The sequence below is a fragment of the Peromyscus eremicus genome, chromosome 1 (assembly GCF_949786415.1).
Source record: "Peromyscus eremicus chromosome 1, PerEre_H2_v1, whole genome shotgun sequence".
NCBI classification, from domain to species: Eukaryota; Metazoa; Chordata; class Mammalia; order Rodentia; family Cricetidae; genus Peromyscus; species Peromyscus eremicus.
This window is the reverse complement of record NC_081416.1, coordinates 196648664-196673057: the sequence shown is the minus strand read 5'-3', so window position 1 is coordinate 196673057 and position 24394 is coordinate 196648664. Positions and strand designations below refer to the sequence as shown.

General features: G+C 39.5%; 1 protein-coding gene across 1 annotated transcript; it reads right to left on the bottom strand.

Moving 5' to 3' along the window:
* Window positions 1-22496: 22496 nt before the first annotated feature.
* Window positions 22497-23541, bottom strand: LOC131904492 (vomeronasal type-1 receptor 4-like). Its single transcript, XM_059255617.1, has 2 exons — window positions 23127-23541; window positions 22497-23020 (listed from the first exon to the last, which is right to left on the bottom strand). Exons 1-2 carry the CDS (start codon window positions 23539-23541, stop codon window positions 22497-22499), a joined length of 939 nt encoding a protein of 312 aa, XP_059111600.1.
* Window positions 23542-24394: the final 853 nt, after the last annotated feature.

Below are 24394 nucleotides of genomic sequence, written 5' to 3'. Positions count from 1 at the left end.
ACCTTCTGCACTTAGAGGAATACAATAAAATACTCACTTCAAGATTAAAACAGACAGCCAGGGAACTCTGACTGAACATTCAGGAAAGGTTAGTCCATCTGATATATTTTCTTAGGTTCAACATTACTTCACCAAAAAGTAATCAAAAATTTTCAAATTATGTATAATTTGTACATATATGTGTTAAATGCTGGGCACTGCCTAACACTGCACACATTTCAGAGACAATTTTGAGTGGTGAATGCTGTCACAGGATAGATTATCGATGGGTTTATAAAGCCAGGAGCCAGTTCTATAAAGATGATATTTCAAATGACTGAAATTCCTAGATACTTTGCAGTGTCTCCTACTTTCATGTAAGTCATTCAGTTGAAGGACTAAGACTACAGTCAAGGCTGTTCCTGTTGTGAAACTCATATAAAACATTCTGGTTGATCAGGTCTAAGGAGACAGAGCCATGGTTGATTAAGGAACACATGAACATATTAGAGAAAATAAGCTACTAGAACATGTGACAATAGTTTAAAATTTTACATTTTCTACAATGAAGAAAGTACAACCTGGAGGCAGAATTTTATTTCTGAGGAGAACAAAAGGGCTGGATGTGGAGAAACATGTTTGTAGGATTGCAAGTATATTTAGAACTGATCAACCTGAATTATCAAAGAACACCATATAAAGAATCAGGATGGGGTAGCAGGTGACAAGGGTCCACACAAAGATCAGGATGGACTGAATGTCTCTGGATACAGGGGAGACTCTAGGGAAGTCCTGGGCACTGTGAATATGCTGTACCTTCTCTCTTGTGCCTGTGAAGGATGCACACCATGGTAACACTAGTCCAGACCATGAGACCCAAATACAGACCATCACTGAAGCAGAAGAGAAACAAATACTGTGAAGCTGTAATGTTTCCAGAAAAAAAACTCAGCACGTTATCCAAAACTGAATCTGTTGGTGCCATTCCTGCTCTTATGAGGATCTGTTACTCTCACAGCCGTTGTGATGTTGAGGATCAGATGCACAAACCAGCTAAATGAGCATGAGGAACCAATGTACTTGATGGCTCTGTGTTTAAGCTTCATCCATCTTGTGCTGCTGGGGCTGCTTATGATTGCTTGAAAGCAGCTGAGGAGACATGTGGTGCACAGGGAAACACTTTGTGGTACTAGACTAAAGTACACAACAAGTTTACATATAAAGTCATCCAGGAAAGATTTCAAACCAAATTCTGACACTATTTTTGGAGTCCTTCTTGAGATAATAACCAAAAAGTTAGCAAAGATTAGGTGTTTTATAATCAGGTCCTTCAGCATCAAACTCTTTTCAGTAAATATCAAAATGAAATAATGAAGCAGAAGTGACCAATTGTCCAGGATTCCTATGGCTGTCTGGGAGAAGAGGATCCCCACTGCTACATTCTCAGGAGTCATTCTTTCTCTATCGAGAAAAAGAAAAGGATAAGGATAAATTACTGATATTAATGGATCAAAGGGAGGGAACTCGGTACCTTATGTTAAGGAATATTTTCTGTTGAGATAAATAATATGAATTTTAAACACTGAAGGCTTGAAACCATCCTACATTCTCAACTTTGTTAACTTCTATTCATCATTGAAAAGCTTTTCCTTGTGTAGGCCAAACATTACTCTTTGTGGTGGCATTGATCGGTCACCTTTTTCATTTCCTAATCTTTTAAATATTATTTAAATTTATTTATGTTTATGTTTGTGGGCATATGTGTATGTAACCACGTTTTTGAGTTCCTACAGAGATCGGAAGTGCCAGGCATTACAGGCCATTGTGAGCCAACTGACACATATGTTGTGAACCAATAGAAATCTTCTGCAAAACCAGCAAGAGTTAGATACTGTGGAACTATCCCTTCAGTCCACTAGCACCTGGTTTCTTCCTATCCACATGATATCTCTCTCTATTATTGAATCTCTTTCATTGCTCTCCCACTCTTGGCTTGCAAATTTCATAATGTCATTTTTTTTCACTGCTGAGTAGTACTCCATTGTGTATATGTACCACATGGCTATGGGGAAGCCCTCACTGATGAAGGGTGAAAACTTTCCACTGCTTTTGGGTCACCCTTCATCCTAACAGTAAAGACTTTACCTGCTCTGTAAGTTAGCCCAATAAACCAATTGTTTTCCCACTGGGAACTTTGGTGAAATTGAACTCTGGTTTGTCTTTGGGACCATAGAAGGGATCATGGCTAGTTCCCTGAACCTCATGGGAAAATTCTTTAGACAATACTGAAAAGTATATTCCAAAGAGAAACAGGGAGAGTGAGTTGGAGAGGAAGAGAGAGGGAGGTTTGTGCTGGAAAGTAATTTGAGTTATTCAGGTTAAGTGAAGGAAAGGGGAAAGACATAAGGAAGCATAAATCATTCTAAGGCACTGCTATTAGCTGAATAAATTATCTGTGGAAATAATATCATAGTTAACACATATACCACATTTAGGAATGTGTCAATTTTATCATGCTTATGTGAGTGTGTGTGTGTATGTTCATGTATGTACAGGTTTGTGCGCCTGTGTGTGAACATGAATGTAGAATGCAGAGCAAACACCAGCTGTTGTCCTTTGGGTTTCTTTGAAAAAATATCTCTACTGGTGGCCTGAAACTCTTCAGGTAGAATTGACTGGAGTTACAGGTGTGTGCCATCTCTCTCTCTCTCTCTCTCTCTCTCTCTCTCTCTCTCTCTCTCTCTGTGTGTGTGTGTGTGTGTGTGTGTGTGTGTGTGTGTGTGTGTGTTTAATGTGTGTTTCAGGGATTCAACTTAGCTGCAAATGTAAACACTTCACTGACCCAGTTATCTCACCAACTCTTTTTTCTTTCTTTATTTACTTATTGGGTTTATTCATGTTTTTCAATATGTGTGAGTATTTTGCTTACATGTATGTCTGTGCACCACACTTGTGCCTAATGAAACTAGAAGAGGGAATTGGGTCCCTTGGAGCTGGAGTTTCAAATGGTTCTGAGCTGCCATGTCAGTGCTAGGAACTGATTTTGGGTCTTCTGCAAAAGCAGCAAGTACCCTCATAGCTAAGTAATCTCTCTAGCTCCCTTCCCAATTTTCAATTTTTATTTGATAAACTTTAATCTTATATAAATTTAGTAATGTCATAAATCTGTTTTTTTAAATCAGCAAGAATATGTAATTTTACCATAAAATTAAGAGCTTTATCACTTGGTCTTTCAAAAATTCACAATAATGTATACATTACAAGAAGGTGATGAAATAGAATTTGTAACATATATACATATGATCTATGTATATAAAGAATCAGGAGTATCTGTTAACCCTCTGATGGTGTCTTATTTCTTTGGCAACTTAGGAGTCACATTCATTACTGAAAAACAAAGTTTAAGAAATTTCCGGGTACAGGGTCCCACCCCCAATCAAACAGTTGGCTACAACTGAGACTTAGTGCCAAAGAAAAAGTGGTTTTCTCCAATGGCATCTCATTGGATATATTAACCATGCTTAAGGGTAAGTCTATGCCCTAGAGTAGTTGGCACCACAAAATGAACTCTGTAGTATTTTTGTAGTTGTTTTGTTCCATTTGCTTTGTTTGGGCATTTTGTTTGTCTTATTGGTTTTTTGCTTGTATATCTGATTTCTTGTTTTGTGGGTTTTGGGTCGTTTTCTTGTTTTTGTTTTGTTTTACTTGTTTGTTGGTTTTAAATAGAGACAAGAGAGAGAAGAACATAAAGTTGGGTGAGTAGGTAGCTGGTGAGGACCTAGGAGGAATTGGTTGAGGGAAAACATGATCAAAATATATTCTAAGAGAAAAAATCTTTTCAATTAAAACGTATTCTCTAGATGTGGTGATGCACACCTGTAATTTCTCCACTCAGGAGATGGAGGTAGGAGGATCTGAAATTCAAGTCAATATCAGCTATCATAGAGAGACCAAGGTTAGTCTACGGGATGCAGAAGAACCTCTTTCCAAAAAAAGAAAAAAAGATTTTTCCCCCATTAAAAGCATCTGTGCATGTGGTTGTGTTTAGAAATGTTTAGAGCCACAGATGTGGATGAATCATCTATATAACCTACTCCCCATTTTAAACTCAGAGGAGCATCACAAAAAATGGATAGAAAGAATGCAATCAGAGCTGTAGACTGGGGGAGCTTGGGAACGCCAAGTTCTGGGACGACATGGCTGTATCATGCACCAACTCATAGTAGCTGTAGTTACCTACACAGGACCTGCACAAGATCAAGCTAGTCAAAATTCCAGCATAGATATAAGAAAGGACCCTGCTTGCCAGAGGAGCTACCTGACAAGTGTGACATGGAGCAAAACTGGGTTATAATAACTTATCAGCAGTGAAAAGAAACTGTACATCACTGAGAAGGATATTATGAACTATATATAAGTCTTGAGGAAACTTTGATGGAACAAAGAGGTTTGGTAAAATTTCCCAGCAGGAGGTAGAAGAGGAAGTGAGTAAGGGGAGCCAGAAGAAGATGAAGATGAGGAAGAGAAGAAGTAGGAGACGGAAGAAAAAAATAACTCTATAGAGTCAGGGAGGTGCATGTAATAGGACACAGCTGTTATTTCATTCATTATGCATTATTAAATATCTGGTTATAGTCACCTCTCAAGGTGCCAGTGGGTTATATGAAGGGGTGAAGATATCAAGAGCACCCCAAAATCTTATTAAAGCTGCATCTATTTTTAAACATTTTAAAAATGAAAAGGTACTTCTGTTCTATGTTTTTTCCAGTCTGTGTGGGTATGATAGGGCATTTGACCATGTTACTGGCATTTTGTTTTTAATCTGTAAAATGGTGTTAACTATGTAATTGTTGTCTAGGAATTCTGTTTTTTTCAACTGTACATATTTATAGTTTGGAAATAGGACAAGATGCTGCTTCTTGAGTTGAGGCTATGGGGGAAGATGTCTTTTGGTCTATGAGCTCAGAGCATCCACTGTGGACCTGGACCTGTTTATAATGTGGGGAATGTTGATGTAGCGTTGAGCTACTCATTTTATATATAATGAAGTGCGGTTTGGCTACCTGGTCAGGTGTTTCGCTATTTCAAGAGTAGTTACATATAGTCCCCATAGGAAGCTCAATATAAGAAAGGAAAAAAGAGAAAGGAATGAAGGTATCCTTGTTTTCTTTCTGTTGCTGTAGTAAAACACTGACTGTAGGCAGAAGTTTCTCTTTCTGGCCAGCAACTCCCAAATACCTGGCAGCTACTTCCCAAATAATTGACTCAGAGGCTTAAAACTACTTATGAATGCTTGGCTGGTAGCTCAGGCTTATTACTGACTAGTTCTTACACTTAAATTAACCCATAATACTTACCAATGTTTAGCCATGTGGCTCTTTTCTAAGTCTGATATTCTCTTCTTGCTTCCTCTGCAGCTGACTGGTAACTCTGACTCCACCTTTCCTCTTCCCACCCTCTACTAGTCTGATCACCCCACCTCCACTTTCTGCCTGGCTACTGACCAATTAGCATTTTATTAAACCAATAGGAATGAAAAATCTTTACAGTGTACAAGAGCATTATCCCACAACATTTCCCCCATTTTCTTTCTTTTTCTTTTTATTATTGAAAAATTTTCTATTAATTTTACATACCAACCACAGATTCCCCCTCTCCTCCCTCCTCCTGCCTCCTCCAGCCTTTCTCCCCAACCCACTCCCAATTCCCACCTCCTCCAAGGCAAGGTCTCCCATGGGGAGTCAGTGGGGCCTGGTACATTCAGTTGAGACATGGATAATTGTCAATAATAAAGCTAAACAAAGGAGATTAGATTCAGGGATTTTATTTTAAAAAGAAAAAAAGACTTAAGCCATTATCCATAACAATTTGTAACCAACATTCTAAACAAAGAAAAACATCCATAATCCATTTTTTTTGGGGGGTGGCATGTAGGTGTAGTTTTCTAGGCTATTTCCTGCTGATTGTGGGTGCTGTTAATGTTATGGGGATCCTCAGAAAATTTAGGATTATGGTCAAGTACTGACTGGAGTAGTCTGTGTAGATGTAATTCTAAATGGTCTTCTTAAATAAGAAACACAGAGCCAAATAAAGACTTAAAAGCCCAGAGATCTAGCAATAGCCAAGAGCTAAGACCACCTTATCTTACCAGTCGCTGCTGTCCTTCCCCTGAGAGAGAGACCTTCTTCCTGTGTCTTGTCTTTTTATTGCCTTTCTGTTCCGCCTACTCATTGGCTGTAAACCCAACCACATGACTTCCTCGTCACTGCCTGTCTACACAGACCTCCAGGTCTCTAGGGTTTGTACTGAGATTAAAGAATTGGTCACCGCTTGGCTGTGTCCTTGAACACACAGAGACTCTGCCTAACATGTGATCAGATTAAGGGCATGTGCTACCACTACCAGACTTCTGCTTAATGGCTTGCTCTTAGCGCTGATCCCCAGGCAACTTTATTAACATACAAATAAAATCACATCTCAGCACAAATAAGGTATCACCATAAATCTGTGTGGCTGGATTATCTCAACAAGCATCCTTGAATCCTTTCTGGATGCAGAACTCAGAGTAAACTACAACAGAGGTTTCATGAAACATTAGATCATCTAGGCCATCTGTTCCCATCAAATTGTAGCTGGAGAATTTTTCTCCAGCTCCCGCCACCAAGTCCCGCCAGTCCCAGAGCCCATTTATAAAATAAATATACAAATTCTTATATTATTTAAACTGCTTGGCCATTAGCTCAGGCCTGTCATTGTCTAGCTCTTACTCTTATATTTAGCCCATTTCTATTAATCTTTACTTTGCTACATGGCTCGTGGCTTACCGGGATCTTCCCACGCGGCTTGTCATGGTGGCGGCTGGCAGTGTCTCCCTCTCTCAGCCTTCCACTTCCCAGAATTCTTCTCCTTGTCCTGCCTATACTTCCTGCCTAGCCAATGGCCAATCAGTGATTTATTTACTGACCAATCAGCAACACACTTGACATACAGACCATCCCACAGCATCAAATATTTTTCAGGGGGTCTTCCTCTATCAAATCTAATCTTCATAAACCAATGGTAGCGACACATATTCACAGTGTACAGAAAGAGCATCCCACAGTACACTGACCAAACAAACATGGGAAGAAAGGGTTTATATGGCTTACAGAGTCCAGTCCATCATCTGAGGAAAAAAAGCAAGAACTCAAGGCAGGAGCTTGAAACATAAGCCACAGAAGAATGCTGCTTACTAGCTTTGTTATTTATATAGCCCTGACCCACATGCATAATGATGCTGTTGCCCATAGTGGGCTTGGCCCTCTTATATCAATTAGAAGAGTCAAGAAAGTGCCTCATAGATACGCCCAAAGTCCAACTTTATGGAGGTGATTCTTCAATTGATATTCCATTTTCCTAGGTGTGCCATACTGACATCCAAATTTAGTCATCACGGAAGGGGGCATATTCATAATTCAAAAAGTCAGGTTGATGTCCCAGGATGTCAAAAAGTCAGGTTGATGTCTGGTGAAGATTTAGTGATAAGTTCTCCAAAATCTAGCTAGAGTTGTCTTAATGGTACAGTACTTTCTATTCACAACAAAAGGGAAAATAATTGTCAGTGAATTATATTTTTATTATTTTTTTTGTAATCAGGAGGCTGCCAGATGCAAATGGGATGCTAAGACTGAGTTCTGTAAGATGTTTGTCTAGGTGTACTTCTATGATAGGAACTACACACTGGTACAAAGTCAACAGTTGAAGATAGGAATTCAGAGGAGACACATTGAACTCATTACCAAACAACCCCGTTACAAACACACAATAGAATAATTCCAAATTCACTTACAATATGTCTTGTAACATTTTAATAAGATAACTGGAGACCTTTAGAAATAATTAACAACCAACCAGGTGTGAATACCTAATAACTATTCATCACAACTTGCTACAGCAAGGGAGACAATCGGGACCATTTGCGTTTTAGGAATTCCTTAAAAGCAGACAGAAGAAGCAGGAAAGCTGGTTAGTGTTAGGAAAAAGGGGAAGGTTTAGACATTCTCTCACTGGGTTTCTGCTGGTAGGCTGGCTACATGTAGAACAATGTATGTGATTGGTTAGGTTACATATTTGGTCTTTTGGGACGGGTGATAGGATCAAAATTAGTACAGCACCTTGGAAGTTGTGCATTATTAGTGGTGTCCAGGACACTCGGGCTCATTTAAAAAAATTACTGCCTGTCTTCCCAGGTTTTAATTATATACAGTAGTATTTTACACTTTCTTTTTGATCTGTTTTTCTGTCTCATTCGTTAATGCCTTTGTATAGATAGTGAATAGATTTTGTTGTATGTTGTTTTGTTTATATTCTGAAAATAACGCTTACTTGGAGATCAGAGAAGCAGAGCAGCAGCCAATAGATATTTCTTACCTCTACAAAATCTCAGATTGAATCTGGGATGAGATCCTATCTCCACCTCCCTAGTGCGGTCATTAAAACTACCCAACTCTGTTCTGTTTTAGACTGGTTCAATTTACTGTAGCTCAGGGTGGCATTGAACTCCTGATCTTCCTGCTTTCTCCCCACAAATGCTGCAATTAAAGGCATGTGCTACCACTGCCTGGCCTCTATGGTTAACTAGTGGCTAGCTCTGCCTTCTGATCTCCAGGCAAGCTTTATTTGTCAGAACACAAACAAAAAAACCACACAACAAGGTTTGCTTGTGTGAATTGTATAGATTATTGTTCAGATTCCTCTTAATATATAGCTTATCAATTTATGTTCATACATGTTTTTTAATCTATCTTTTGGTTGTTCATTGGTTCACAGAGAGAGAACAATCAAGAATAATCTTGCTATTTTTATCCTCACCATTCATCCATTGCCTGCTTCTTGTACAATCACAATGAGTTTAATTCAAATGAATTTATAATTATAGGGTTTTGACTTTGCTGATTTTTTAAAATTAAAATTTAGTTTTGCACTAAATTTTCATAAACTCTCTAGAACTCTGGAAATAACCAATAGTCAAATGAAATCACCTCATATATATTCATAAGAACCATCATTTACAGGTGGCAAAGCCTCAAAGCAGGCAGAGCATAGGAAAGCTTGACAGCATAGGAAAAAGTCAAGACTTCAAGGATACTCCTTCAGAAGTTGTAAATAGGTGAAACTGAATTGAAACACTGCATTTGACCAGGAGTGTGTGCTGGACTTTCTCTCAGAAGTTCTAAAATGGGCATGAGGCAGACAATTAGGTGCCACTGGTGCCTGTCCCTGTGATATCCTGTGCACTCTGAGGGACCACAAAAAAGTTCTCGGAATCTTGCTAATCACTTCTTTGGATTTGCTCATGTAAACTGGGTTTGTTTTACCTGACAGGTAATTGGAATAGAGTGTTTAAAACTTATTATCAATCCCTAATGAAATTGTTGTCATGGATCTAGAGTTGAGATAAAAATTAGTGGTCATGAGGGGAAAGGGATCAGGGAATAAAAAACTGTAAGTCACTGACCACAGTCCAATCAGAAGACAGACTCAGCAACTCACTCTAACATGCACAACACAGGTGAGTCAATTTTCCTTTCAACCCAAGACAGAGGTGACCAGAGAATCTAGATGTAGCTGAAAAAGTAGGGAAAATAGCCTTGTTTCTGTCTTGGGAAGTGAGACTCTGAAAGGGGCTTCATGGGAAACTGGACCTCTCCCCTGTGAGGCGTGGGGATGGACTGTCTTGGGTCTTCCTTACTTTGCACGAAGCAGGTTCCTCTTTCAGCTGCAGAAATTCTTTATGTCACCCATTGTGAGGGGTGAATTTCTCTTCTTTTCATTCTCTCTTCTCTTTTGTTAATTTCATGTTATTAATTAGAAAATGACACAATATATGAATATTACATAACTACTCAAAATGGTTTTAATTAATTGTACAAGCTAAAATTCAAAGAAAGGGATACGTCTGCAACGGAAGCTTTTATATAACTAAATGGAAAATATGTATATTTTGCTACCACCTAATGATTGTGATTGGGAGTTCTGACTTTCTGAAGTCTGCACTAGAGTTCCGTTGTAAAATAATGTTGCAATGGAGAGATTTCTCAATTAGTTTTGCGATAAGCTTCTACAGAGAGTAAATATCTCCTTTTACTAGCAGTTTCTTTTAACCCTAAAACCTCAGTAAACTGAAATACAGATTGAAATCCAAGTTGAGAAAAAGATGTGTTGACTAATGTTGACTTCTAGTGAAGGCTAGAACGAACGAAAGAGATTTTTTTGGGAATTGGCTCTACGTGGAAAAGGAATAGGGGTCTTGTCTTGTTTAGATGCACAGAGAAAGCCCTGGCATATATTCTGTCCAGCAGCATATACTCCTAGATTCCTAAGGGTGGGAGCCATGAGAGAGGAAGGACCAGGCTTGGAGCATGGAGCATGACACGGCCTGGCACTGAGTGGGGACAACTCCCAAGGTGCCCTGGAACTGCAGCTTCAGAGGGTGTTTCCCTCTCTCTGTGAATTCCCTCCCATTTATGGGACTTTCTGCACTGTGGCCAAGCAACACCCTAGCCTTTTCTAGCTTCATGAAGTGAACTTTTATGAAAATCATTTTACAGTGGCTCTACTTTGAATGTCACCTCGTTCCAATTATGTCAAATACATTCCTCATGTTCAATTTCTATCCTTGAATTTCGTCACTTTTCTTCCATATTGTCATAGGCTTTTCATAGTGAATCGATTGTCTAAAAATGTTGTCCTTTGGTTTCAGATTCTTAGTTTCTCTTTAAAGCATCTGTCCCCCATTCTTTTAGGTGAACTGTTTCCCAGACTATTTATTGAGGAAAAACTGACTTATGTTTTGTTTCTGTAATGAGATTGTACTACTTATGCTTTTCCATATTTGAACACCACACCTATAACATTGACATCTCATTTGCCAACACTGTGCCAAGGACTGATATTTTTTACCTAGAAACCATCGTTCACATTTGGTCTTTCTCCCTGTCTCACTTCATGTTGGTATGCTCTGTTAGTCTGTCCTGACTTACAATATCTACTTGTTCATTATCTTCCTAACTCACAATAATGTTTAACCATAGACTGCCTAGTAAATGAGTGTGTGACTTTGTAGTCAATTTTCAGGAATGGGAGGAGAGTAGAAAAAGGAGCTATCAGGGGTGCCTTCCTATACTTGAAGCATCAGAGATCTCTTCCTCTACAAAAATCTTGTTTATGTGGATGTATACATGGCAAGATGATGAGATAATGTTCCTCAGTTAATTCAGAAGCTCCTGGATAGATCCTCTATCTGCAAAGACATTCACATTGCACAGGTGGATCCTCACATTCTTTCTCTCATCATACTTCTCTCTCCCCTTTTCTATGTTTCTATGTCATGCTATATAGCTGATTTCTCAAGAATAGAGTTGCGCAAAACTTGATAAAATTTTGAAACCTAACCTTCACATTATAACTATTGAGTCTCTCAAACTGGCTGATTTGTCTTGTTAACATCTCACGCAGTTTCTTCACATTGTAGAGAGGTACATTATAATGCAAACTAGATTGCACAGGAAACAACACTGTATGTGGGAGGCTCTGCATTCAGATGGACACTTGAAGTTGGATTGCATGGTGTGAATTATAGTTAATGTTTCTCTAGTGAGTTCATCTGATTATTCCCATAAACTTCACATTATGTCTCTACTGAAAAAAATAATTTAGCTGAGCATGTTGGTGCATTCATTTAATCCATGCAGTTTAGAGGTGGAGGCAGGTAGATTTCTGCAAGTTCCAGGCCAGTCTGGTCTGCAGAGTGAGTATCAGGCTGGAAAGAACAACACAATGAGACACCGTCTCAAGATGGTAAATGAATGATGTGCACTAGCTCCTACCATTTTGTGGTTTCTTAGATCTTGTTTTAATGACTGTCCTGGTATTGTTTCTTTTACTCCTGTGGCCACTTCCTGTCATTTTCCTTTAATGGGGAGCATTCCTTCTAGGATCCTCTGAATAGCTGACTTAGTAATCACAATTTTTAAAAATGTAGTTTTACCAGGGAAAGTTTTATTTTTTTCTTCAATTCTGTTGTATTTTTTTGCTGGCATAATAGTCTTATTCAGAAAATTTTTACCTTAGCATATATACTCAAGTGTACTACTCCCTACTCTTTCTTCTAGTAGCTCCAGAGTTTAGGCCTAACAATGTTTGATCTGTTTGGAATTTATCTGTGTACCGATTTAGACGTAAGGATCTCATTCTTCCATAAGTAGACATCCAGTTTCCCTGAAGCCATCTGTTAAAGATGCTCTCTTTTCTCCAACATAGGGTTTTTTGGAACTTTGAAAAAAAATTGGGTGGTTGTGTGTCATCTTATATATGGGATCTCAGTGTATTTCACTAAATAACGTGTCTGTTTTTGTGCCAGCACCATACTGTTTTATAATTATCTCTTTGTAGTATAACTTGAAATCTGATGTGGTGATTCTTCAGGCAGAGTTTTTATTATTCAGGATTGTTTTTGGCTATTTTGAGTCTTTTGTGTTAACATATAAAGTTTTAAATTGTTTTTTCAACTTGTGTGAAGAATTATGTTGGACTTTTGATGGGGATTGTGTGGAATCTGTGTTTTGTTTTTGGTGGGATAGTCATTTTTACAATATTAATTCTACCAATCTATGAGCACAGGAGGTCTTTAAGTCTTTCACTTCCTTAGTGATATTTATTCCCGGTTATTTTTGGAGCTATTATGAATGATCTTGTTTTTTTCTTGGTGTGTCTATTGTTTGTTGATAGACCATTGGATTTCAGTGCTAAATTTGTATCTTGCTTCTTGCTCAATGTGTTTATCAGCTATAGGAGTTTGCTAGTAGAATGTCTTTAGGTCTTTTATGTATAGAATAATATCACCTGCAAATAAAATACTTTCCTATTTATATCCCCTTCATCTTCTTCACTTGTGTTCACTTAGATCTAGTTAAGACTTCAAGCATCATGTTGAACAGGAGTGGGGACAGTGGATATCCTTATCTTATTCTTTATTTTCTTGGGCATACTTCAAGTTTTTCTTAGCATGAAAATGGCTTGCTGTATAGTGACTTTATTATGTTGATATGTGTGGTGGTATTGTGTTCCCCAAAATATTGTGCCCACCCCCCATTCCCACCTCCTCCAGGGCAAAGCCTCCCCCGAGGACTGAGATCAACCTGGTAGACTCAGTCCAGGCATGTCCAGTCCCCTCCTCCAAGGCCGAGCCGAGTGACCCTGCATAGGCCCCAGGTTTCAAACAGCCAACTCATGCAATGAGCACAGGACCTGGTCCCACTGCCTGGATGCCTCCCAAACAGATCAAGCCAATCAACTGTCTCACCCATTCAGAGGGCCTGATCCAGTTGGGGGCCCCAGCAGCCATTGGTTCATAGTTAATGTGTTTCCTTTTGTTTGGCTATTTGTCCCTGTGCTTTATCCAACCTTGGTCTCAACAATTCTCACTGATATAAACCCTCCTCATTCTCGCTAATTGGACTCCCAGAGATCCACCCGGGGCCTAGCCATGGATCTCTGCATCCAGATCGCTCAGTCGTTGGATGGGGTTTCTAGCACAATTAGGGTGTTTGGCCATCCCATCACTAGAGTACGTCAGTTTGGGCTGTCTCTCGACCATTGCCAGCAGTCTGTTGTGGGGGTATCTTTGTGGATTTCTGTGGGCCTCTCTAGCACTTTGCTTCTTCCTATTCTCATGTGGTCTTCATTTACCATGGTCTCCTATTCCTTGTTCTCCCTCTCTGTTATTGATCCAGCTGGGATCTCCCTCTCCCTCAAGCTCTCTTTCCCTGGATCCTCGCCCTTCACTACCCCCACTCATGTCCAGGCTGTTCATGTAGATCTCATTCCATTTCTCTGTCATTGGGCAATCCCAGTGTCTTTCTTTGGGTTCTGTTTTCCAAGTAGCCTCCCTGGTGATGTGAGTAGCAGTCCAGTCATCCTTGTTCCACATCTAGTATCCTGTTATGAGTGAGTGCATACCAAGTTTGTCATTCTGAGTCTGGGTTACCTCACTCAGGATGATTTTTTCTATATCCATCCATTTGCCTGCAAACCTCACGATGTCATTGTTTTTCTGTGCTGAGTAGTATTCCGTTGTGTATATGTACCACATTTTGTTTATCCATTCTTCACTTGAAGGGCATCTAGGTTGAAGGGCCTCAACATAAATCCAGCTACTCTGAACCTGCTAGACGAGAAAGTAGGAAGTAGTCTCATTTAATCTCTTTTGATTTATATATTTCCCACTGTCTTCCTTACCAATAGTCACACCTGATCACAGAACAGTTATTAAAGGAACAACTGACCCTGTGTTAAATTTTTAGGCAGAGAAATATAGGAAGCTGTGAAGCCATTTAGTTATTTTTCCTAGTCTCGTATTCATTTTCAAATGGATTTATCAAGCTAAGATGATTAAAATGTTCCTTTGTTGAATTCAGTAGAATATCTGTATTCAAGCATTCTTTCACCAACCTCTCTTATTTCTTTCCCTCTCCCTCTCCCTCTTTACCTCTCCCCACACACTGGCTCTTCAATAATGGAGTTTCACAAGCTTTAATATAGCTTTAAATCTGAAGTCTCATGATGCCACTACTGACTCTTCTGTCTTCCTTTGCAGGTTCACATGCCTTATAACTGTTTCATGTTCTCTGTTCATATTACAGAAACCATAGTGTGAACCAGTGCATGATTCAAGTAATTCAGTGTATCAGAGATGCTCCTTACAGATGGCTTCTGTAACTTTTAAGACAATATGTAGAATGTGGTTTGTATTTCTCTAACTCAGTTACCACCGCACAAAATCAATGGCATTTAGTACAGGGACAACAGATACTTTTTCCCTTCAAGGAAAAAGAGTTTTAGGATACCCTACTCTCTCTCCACACACTGAGTGTGATAATGAAAGAGATTTTATCCGTTTAAAATGTTGAGATTTCCTATCGTGAATTTTCTACATGCTGCAGATTTAACTTATCTCGTGTGAAGTCTCTTAACATGCTTTTACTGTTTCTCACTATGTAGCCATAGCTGGCCCGGAACATGTATGTAGATCAGGCTAGCCTGGAACATAGTATAGAGACTTGCTTGTTTCTGCCTCCAGAGTACCAGGATTAAAGCCGATGCTGGGCCTCCAGTTTACAAGATTATGAGCTATTTGGAGGCTCTTTTAGTTTCTCATTTTGTGTTTGTTTGAGTGGTTTGATTACAGGAAGTACTTACATTGATTATTGCCATTAGGGCATCAAATTGCATGTATCAATGTAGAAATTAAAACATTGGAAGGAAACTTGATGACACTGAGTACTGCATTGTGCAATATTAGGTCAGACAGGCCTTTGATCTCATTCTGTTAGGATTTCCGTTTGAAATAAAACCCTTTATTATTGTACACAATCTAGTTTGTGAAAGGAAAGACACATAGGTATCAAAAGCGGTGTACAAATATTACTCTTGAAATTTCTGAAACAAAGAAAACCAACCAAAACCCAAATTTGTAAATTTCTTGGGTTTTCTCTACTCCTAATGTCTTGGCTTTGAGCAATGATTCTCAACCCTCCTAATGCTGTGCCCCTTTCACACAGTCCCTTGTGTTGTGGTGACATCCTACCATAAAATGATTTTTGTTGCTACTTCACAACTGTAATTTTGCTACTGTTAGGAATAGTGATGTATATATCTATGTTATCCAATGGTCTTAGGTGACCCTTGTGAAAGGGTCTTTCAGCTCTCAAAAAGGTCATGATCCAAAGGTTGAGAACCACTGATTTAGATTCTTGATAGTTACGACAGTCCAACAGCAGGCAATGCTGTCACTAAATGAATATTAAAACATAAACATTCCACATTTTCCTCTGGTCTAATACCTTTATGTCTTATTTTTTGTCTTGCAGATAAAAAAGCAAGTTCATCATCAGGACTCTTCCCTTTTTACCACTGATTTGTGTACCCAAGCAAAGGCCGTTTCTAAGTAGCAATCATTCTTCATCTCTATACCAATACAACAAAGCAGAAACCCATCATTTCTTGTCCAAATATCTTTTTATTTTATTAAAAATACTTTTATTTAATTCTTTGAAGATTTCATGCATATTTACAATGGCTCTTGTTCATCTCTAAACTAATTTTCTCCTCCCACTCCTCTTGGATCTCCCACCTAACATGTCCCTCTGCCAGTATTTTGTTCTATTTTTCCTGTGTAGTTTTTGAAAAACACAGAGAGCAGGCCATTTATCATTGCATTCATTTTAGTTGTACCAATCAAAAATTTGAGGAACAATCTGATTGCTCTTTGGCAAACCACCTGAACCTTTTCATTACAAACTGGGAAACTTATTTAAAGAAACAAAAAAAACCCCAAACCAAAACAAAAAACCCATTAGCTTCATCAATGTAGTTTCTGTTTAGGGCCTGAGTACCTAGGTTGAATGATACAGTATTTATAGCTGCTTTCATGCACTTGAAGACTTATTTACACAGGAACAGAATGTTTACTTTATGGCTGGAATCTATTCCATTTTGTTGCTCCACCATATTATGTCCATGCACTCTTTTTTGGTGATCATGAAAGCAACTTTCACCTGCTGGCTGTTTTGGAAGATACCACTACAGAAAAGTATTTAAAGGCATTTTTTGGTACTCTATTTTCTTTTTTCCCTTTTTTTTGAAATTGGGGTTTTGTCCCTCCCCTTTCTCTACTTCTCTCAGTTCCTCATCCCCTCCCCTCCCATTTGGATACACTCCCTTCCTATAAAATGAAGTATAAGATTAAAACAAAAAGCAACACACTGAAGTTGGACAACACAAACAGAAGGAAACAAGCCCATAAGAAGGCACAAGATGACCTACCTACTCATCCACACACTCAGGAATCTCATAAAGACACTAAACTGGAAGCCAAAATATATACACAGAGGATCTGGTGCAGATCCGTGGAGATCCTGTTGAGCATGCTACTTCATTTAATTTGAGCTTTGATATTTTCTTGGTGCCTTCCATCCCCCCTGACTCTTACACTCTTCCCACACCCTCTTCTGAGGCGTTCTCTGAGACCTGAGGGAGGGGGGATTTGATAAAGACATCCAGTTTAGGGTTGAGTGTTCCAAAGTCTCTCACTCTCTGTGTAATGTCCTCTGTATTTGTTCCTGTCTCCTGTAGAAGGAAGCTTCTCTGATAATGACAGAGCAAGGCACTGATATATGAGTATAGCAGAATGCCATCAGGAGTCATTTTATTACTACATTTTTTTTTTAATTTGGGGACCTTAGGTCCCTGGGGTATCTAGTCTCATGTTCTTGGTCTAGCAGTGCTGGTAATGGGTTCTGTTATATGGAGTGGACTTCAAGTAAAATCAGATGTTGGTTGGTTACCCTCACAAGCTTAGTGCCACTTTGGCAAAACACCTTTGTAGATAAAACATTTGGAGATAGGGGTATGATTATGTTTCTATTTTGGTGGGATACAGAGTACATTCTTGTACCAAAGACATTAGATCATAGAGGTGGTAAAGGCTCTATGTAGGCACCAGCTGACTTCTTCACCTTCAATAAGTTATGTAGGTGTTGTCTTCAGCAATAGAGCCTTGCTGTCAGTTTGTGGGGAGTAGCCTATAAATTTGGAAACAGCCCGGGTTGCTTGGGGATTCCCATAGGACACCTTTTCCCAGTTATTAATTATTGATCTTAGTGGGTTTTTTTTGTTATAGTTCTGTAGTAGAAATGGAAATTTGGGATAATGGAACCTCCCACAGTTCATTTATTATTCAGTATTTTTTCTACCTTGGATTTTTCTGTGTTTCTATATAAAACTGAATATTGTTTTTTAAAGATCTGTAAAGAAATGTGTTGGCAATTTTTCACAGACCTGGAAAAAACAATATTCAACTTCATATGGGAAAACCAAAACATAGGACAGCTAAAACAATCATGTACAATAAAGCCACCTCTGGAGGCATCATCATGCCTGACCTCAAGCTTTACTTTAGAACTATAGTAATAAAACAGCTTGGTATTGGCATAAAAACCAACATGTGGACCAATGTAATCAAACTGAAGACCCTGACATTAATCTGCACACCTATGAACATATGATTTTTGACAAAGAAGCTAAAACTGTACCATGGAAAAAATAAAGTATCTTCAACAAATGGTGTTGGCATAATTGGATGTCAACATGTAGAAAATTGCAAATAGATCCATATCTATTGCCATGTACAAAACTCAAGTCCAAGTGGATCAAAGATCTCAACATGAAACCAGTTACACTGAACCTGATAGAAGAGAAAGTAGAAAGTAGTCTTGAATGCATTGGCACAGGAGAGCACTTTCTAAATATAACACTAGTAGCACAGGCACTGAGAGAAACAATAAATGGTACCTCCTGAAATTGAGAAGCTTCTGTAAGGCAAAGGACACAGTAAATATAACAAAATGACAGCCTACAGAATTGGGAAAGTTCTTCACCAACCCCACATCTGACAGAGGGCTTATCTCCAAAATATATAAAGAATTCAAGAAAATAGACATCAAAACTCTGCCCATGATCTTCTAGAGTGTCCCTGCATTTAACCCTGGCTATTGAAGACTCTTGCCCTGGGTGACAGACCTACTCCAGCTACTGGGGCACAAAGCCTCTGCCACTGCTTGTATGCCTTCTCTTGCCCTGCTTGTTAAGGCCACAGAGCACAGTCTCCAGCCATGTCTGTGTGGTGCTTGCAAGCAAGTCCTGGCTGACTGTGCTCTCCTTACCAAAGCTCCTTCATAGCAGAAAATGCACAGACTCTCACTGCTTGAGCTGGCTCTCTTGGCCTCTACTACCTGAGATTGTCCATAATGCCCTGAGGGTCTCAGCAATGCAGATGCTAAGTCAGCCGCTGCTCCTGCTGCTCCTGCTTGTGGAGGGGTCTTCTGAAATCACTGCTTGTTCTTGTACTGCTAAGTCTACAGTGGCTGCTTGGTCTAGCTGTGGCTGCTCAGTCCCAGACACTGATTTCTGCATACTGGCTCCCACACTGGGGAAAATCTATTCTATCCTAAATTATTTTCTATTATACTTAAGCCTGCATTTTTCAGACCTAACTTAGGAGTGTGTGTGTGTGTGTGAGTGTGTGTGTGTGTGTGTGTGTGTGTGTGTGTGTGTGTGTGTGAGAGAGAGAGAGAGAGAGAGAGAGAGAGAGAATTGCTGCAGCCTAACCTTAGTTCCCCTAGTTTTCAAGTTATCTACAAGCAAAGTACAAACAAGTGTATACTATTGCTCTGGTCTGTATTTACAATTTTACTCCTGAAAGAGAGAATCACCACACCCTAATTAATTATCTGAGCATGCTCCCTTAACCTGTCATGTTTCTTCTTTTTATCCTCCTTCCCCAAGTCCCACCATTGGGCAACATATGTAGAAAACCTATCCCAGGGATCTTGGGGGGGAGAGAGGAATGAAGAAGTATTAGAAATATAGGTGAAGAAAAATGATAGAGACAGAGGACAGCTTCAGGAGGACTCTAGGTCAATACTCAGCTGCCCAGAGTTTAATCATGATGGGCTTTTTACACATGAGCAAGAAGAGGAGCAAAAGACCTCCTATTTTCAAGATCAAAGCATAATGTACACCAAGTGTAGACCCTTCAAAACACCTGGTAACCACGCATTTGGCCAAATCATCCTATTATGTAGCCCTGCTGGGTAAAGCAAGCTCAGACTTTCTGACCTTGAGTAAGGCCTTACTAGGGAACCTCTTTGGGCCCCCACAGACCACCAACCAGGGTTCTCTCTCTCTGACTAATGTTTGGCTTTGGGTCTCTGCATCAGTTCCCAACAGCTGTCAGAGATAACCTCTCTGATGAGGGCTGGACTAGGCACCAATCCTAGTCTCTGGACTATTCAACCTCCATGTCTGGTCATCCAGGCAGTGTTGACTTGGACTCCCTCTTGTGATGTGGGCCTCAAATTAAACCATTGCTTTGCCACTCCCCTAAGTTCTGTGCAACCATTGCCCCAGCACAAATTACAGTCAAGATAGATTGTACGTTGAGCGTTATGTGACTGGGTTGGTGTCCCAGTTCCAGGACTACAAGTCTTGCCTAGATACAGAAGATGATTCAGACTCCATATCCTTCATTAATAGGAGTACTTACTAGGGTCACCCTTGTAGATTCCAGGCAGTTTCCACTCTACTAGGTTTCCACATCACCCCTGTCCCCAAAACTGTCTAATTTTTGTCTTCTCCCCATACGCTTTCCTTCCTTCCTTCCACCCAAACCTGATCCCACCCATTCCCATCCCTACCTACCCCCAGTCCACCTGCAAAATCTATTCCATTTACCCTTCCAAAGGAGATCCATGTGTGTCCACTTGAGCCCTCTTTGTTACTTAGCCACTCTGGGTCTGTGGGTTGTAGCATGATTATCCTTTACTTTACAGGTAATATCCAATTACAAGTGAGCACATACCTGGTTGTCTTTCAGGGTATGTGTTACTGGGGTTGTCATTGGCTTTGGGCCACTAACCAGTTCCCAAATAAGGACAAACAGATTTATTATTAATTATGAATGCTTAGCCTTAGCTTAAGCTTGTCCCTTACATTAAGTCTTTTAACTTAGTTTACCCTATTCCTATTCAGCTGTGTTTCACTTTGGGGCTTTTTACCTTTCTTCCATTCTGTATGTTCTACTATCCTGTTTCCTCTGTGTGTGGCTGGCTGGCCCCTGATGTCTCCTTTTCTTTCTTCTTTTTCCTTTCCCTCTGGAGCCTCAATTCCTCCTCCTATTTACATTTCCTGCATGGAAGTCATGCCTATACCTCCTCCCTCAATATTTACAGTTCATCTTTTTATTAGACCAATAGGGTACCTTAGGCAGGCAAAGTAAAACAGCAAAACATCTTTACATAGTTAAACAAATGTTCCACAACATAAATAAATGCAACATATCTTTACATAGTTAAACCAATTCAACACATCTATACAAAGTTAAACAAATGCAGCACATCTTTGAGTAGCTAAACAAATATTCTGCAACAGGTTATTTCACTCACAATTACTTTTTAAAGTCCCATCTATTCACCTGAAAATTTCATTATCCCATTTTTTTTAACTACTGATACTACTCCATTATGTGAATGTATCACATTTTCTTTACCCATTCTACAATTGGGGGCCATATAAGTTGCTTCCAGTTTCTGGCTGTTATAGTTAAAGTTACTATGAATATATTTAGTCAAGTATCTTTTTGGTAGAATGGAGGATCCTTTAGGTATATGCATAAGAGTGGAAAACTTCATCTTGAGGTAGATCCATTGCCAGTTTTTTGAGGAACTGCAACACTGATTTCCATAGTGGCTGAACAAGTTTGCATTCCCACCAGCAATGGAGGAGTGTTCCTCTTGCTCCACATCCTCGCCAGCATGAGCTATCACTTGTTACTGACCTTAGCCATTCTGACAAGTGTAAGATAGAATCTCAAAGTAGTTTTGATATGTGTTTCCCCAATAGCTAAGGACATTATCATTTTTAAGTGTTTTTTTTTAGACATTTGAATCTCCTCTAGTGAGAATTCTCTGTTCAGATCTGTACCTCATTTTAAAGTTAGATTGTATGGTTAATTCACATCTAGTTTCTTGAGTCATTTATGGAGATATTTTATTTATTCTGAAATGTGATTTTATTTGTATGTTAGTAAATAAAGTTGCCTAGTGGTCAGAGCTAAAAGCAAGCCATTTAGCAGAAGTCCTGAGGTGGTGGCACATGCCCTTAATCTGATCACAATGCAGGAAGAGTCTCTGTGTGTTCAAGGACACAGCCAAGTGGTGACCTGAAATTTTAATATCAGTATGAACCATGGAGACCTGGAGGTCTGTATAGACAGGCAGTGACAAGGAAACCATGTGGTTGGGTTTAAGTCCAATGAGAAGACAGAACAGAAAGGCAATAAAAAGACGGGTCACACAGGAGAAGGTCTCTTTCTCTCTCAGGGGAAGGACGGCAGCAACTGGTAGGCTAAAGGCTTCGCTAGTGCTCTGATCTTTTGGGCTTTTAACTCTGCATTTTGCTCTGTGTTTCTTATTTAATAAGACCATTTAGAATTTCATCTACAGTTATTTATGAATTTTGGATATCAGCCCTCTGTATGTGTGGAGTTACTGAGACATTTTCACATTCTACAGGCTGCCATTCTGTCATATTGCCAGTGTCCTTTGCCTTACAGAAGATTTTCAGTTTCATGAGGTCCCAGTTATTAATTGGTGATGTTAGTACTTGCGCTATACATGGTCTGTTCAGGAGTTGTCCCTATATGAATGAGTTTTTCTATGCTGCCAGGTTCATTGTATCACATTTTATGTTGAGGCCTTTGATCTACATGGACTTGAGTGTTATTGACAGTTGTTGTGGCCAACACCAGTAGGATTTGCTGAAGGAGATGAAAGATGCTTGATATTTCTAATCTGGAGTCTTGGTATTATAAAACTGATAAAAGAATATGGCAATATATAAACAAAGGGAGATAAGAGGGGTCATGTCAAACTTGGGAGAAGCTTTCTCTTAACACAGCAGGGTAAAAATATGCTGGAACTAGACTTGATATTGCTGATAAGAACAAAGGGGCAAACTATTGGAAAGCATACTTCTAGAAATAGAAATACACTTACACCCCATGGAACAGAACCTTTGGAGTAGTTTGTGAAGATGACCACAATGGATGAGAATGAGTAAGAGATGACAAATATGCAGACTAGGGTGAGAATAGTTTGGGTGGCTCTGTCCTCAGGTGAGATTTTTAGAAAGTGTTGAGAACTGTGAATATGCTTGACTTGTCTTTTATGTCTGTAGAGGAGGCTCACCATGGAGACACTTGAGCAGGCCATGAGATCCAGACACAGGCCATCAGAGAAGCACAGTAAGAACATATAAAGTACTATAGCCACATTGCCAGAAGCAAACCATGAGCAGTACCCATAATTCATCCTGCTAGTTGCATTTTTGTTGTTGTAAATAGGGCCTGACACTCTAGTTGGAGTCAAGATGTTTTTTTTTTTGTTTTTTTTTTGTTTTTTTTTTTTTTTTTTTGTTTTTTTTTTTTTGGTTTTTGGTTTTTGGAGACAGGGTTTCTCTGTGTAGTTTTGCGCCTTTCCTGGAGTCAAGATGTTTAAGCCAGCCTAGTGAGCAGGAGGGACCAATGTACTTGGTCACTCTGTGTTTAAGAGTCATCCACCTGGAGTTGCTGGGGTTGATTGTGATCACTTGGAAGCAACTTAGTAGGCACATGGCATACAGGGACATCCCCCTTGTTATGCGGTAAATATACACTATCAATTTACATCCAACATCATCTAGAAAATACTTAAATCCAAAATCTGACATTGTCCGTGGAATGCCTCTTAAGATGATAGACAAGCAGTTGGCGAACGTCAAGTGCTGTATAATCAGATCTTTTGGCATTAAATGCTTTCCAGTGACTATCAAAATGAGATAATAAAATAGTATTGAGGAATTTCCAAGCACTCCTACTGTAATCTGGGAAAAGAGGAAAATTCCTATTGCCAAGTTGTCAGAAGCCATTTTCATTCCTATTAAAATTGTAAATAAGTTTATTATGGTCTGGTAAATGAAGGCACCATGGGAATAGGGAGAAGCAGAGTACTAGGGAGGTCCCCAGGAATCCACAAAGATGACTCCACCATAGACTACTGGCAATGGTGGAGAGGGTGCCTCAGCTGACCTACTCTGATGATCAGATGGCTGAATACCCTAACTGTCATCATGGAACCCTCACCCAGTGAGTGATGGAAGCAGATGCAGAGATCCATGGCCAGGTCACAGGAGGAGCTCCAGCAATCCAATCGATGAGAGAGAGGAGAGATTCTATGAGCAAGAGATATCGAGACCATAATTGGAAAAAGTACAGAGACAACTAGCCAAACTAGTGGAATCACATGAACTATGGACCAATAGCGCCCTCTGGATGACCGAGACAGTTGTTTAGCTTAAACTGTTCAGGGGGTCCCCAGAGAGTGGGAACGGGATCTGTCCCTAGTTCATGAGCTGGCTTTTTGGAACCTAGGGCCTATGCTGAGACACATAGTGCAGCCTTGGTGCAGGGATGAGGGGCTTGGACCTGCTTCAACTGAATGTACCAGGCACTGCTGACTCCCCATGGGAGACATTACCTTAGAGGAGGTGGGAATGGGGGGTGGGTTGCAGGAGAAGGTTGGGCGTGAGAGGAAGGATTACAGGGGAATCTGTGGTTGATATGTAAAATGAATAGAAAATCTCTTAATTAAAAAAAAGGAGAAAAGAAAAAAATATTATGGTCAATAGAACCTGGGAATACATTATGAATGTGAATTATTTCAAGATGTTAGCTAAAATAATATATGTATCCATTTACTGTATTTACATAGCTCTCTCATTG

Bases quoted from the DNA above. Each gene is read 5' to 3' on its own strand.
- LOC131904492 (XM_059255617.1), bottom strand. From the start codon at position 23,541: ATGGCTTCTGACAACTTGGCAATAGGAATTTTCCTCTTTTCCCAGATT. The intron at 23,021-23,126 runs ATCTTGACTCCA...AACAAAAAAAAA, and splicing joins CTCACTAGGCTGGCTTAAAC to ACAAAAAAAAAAACATCTTG.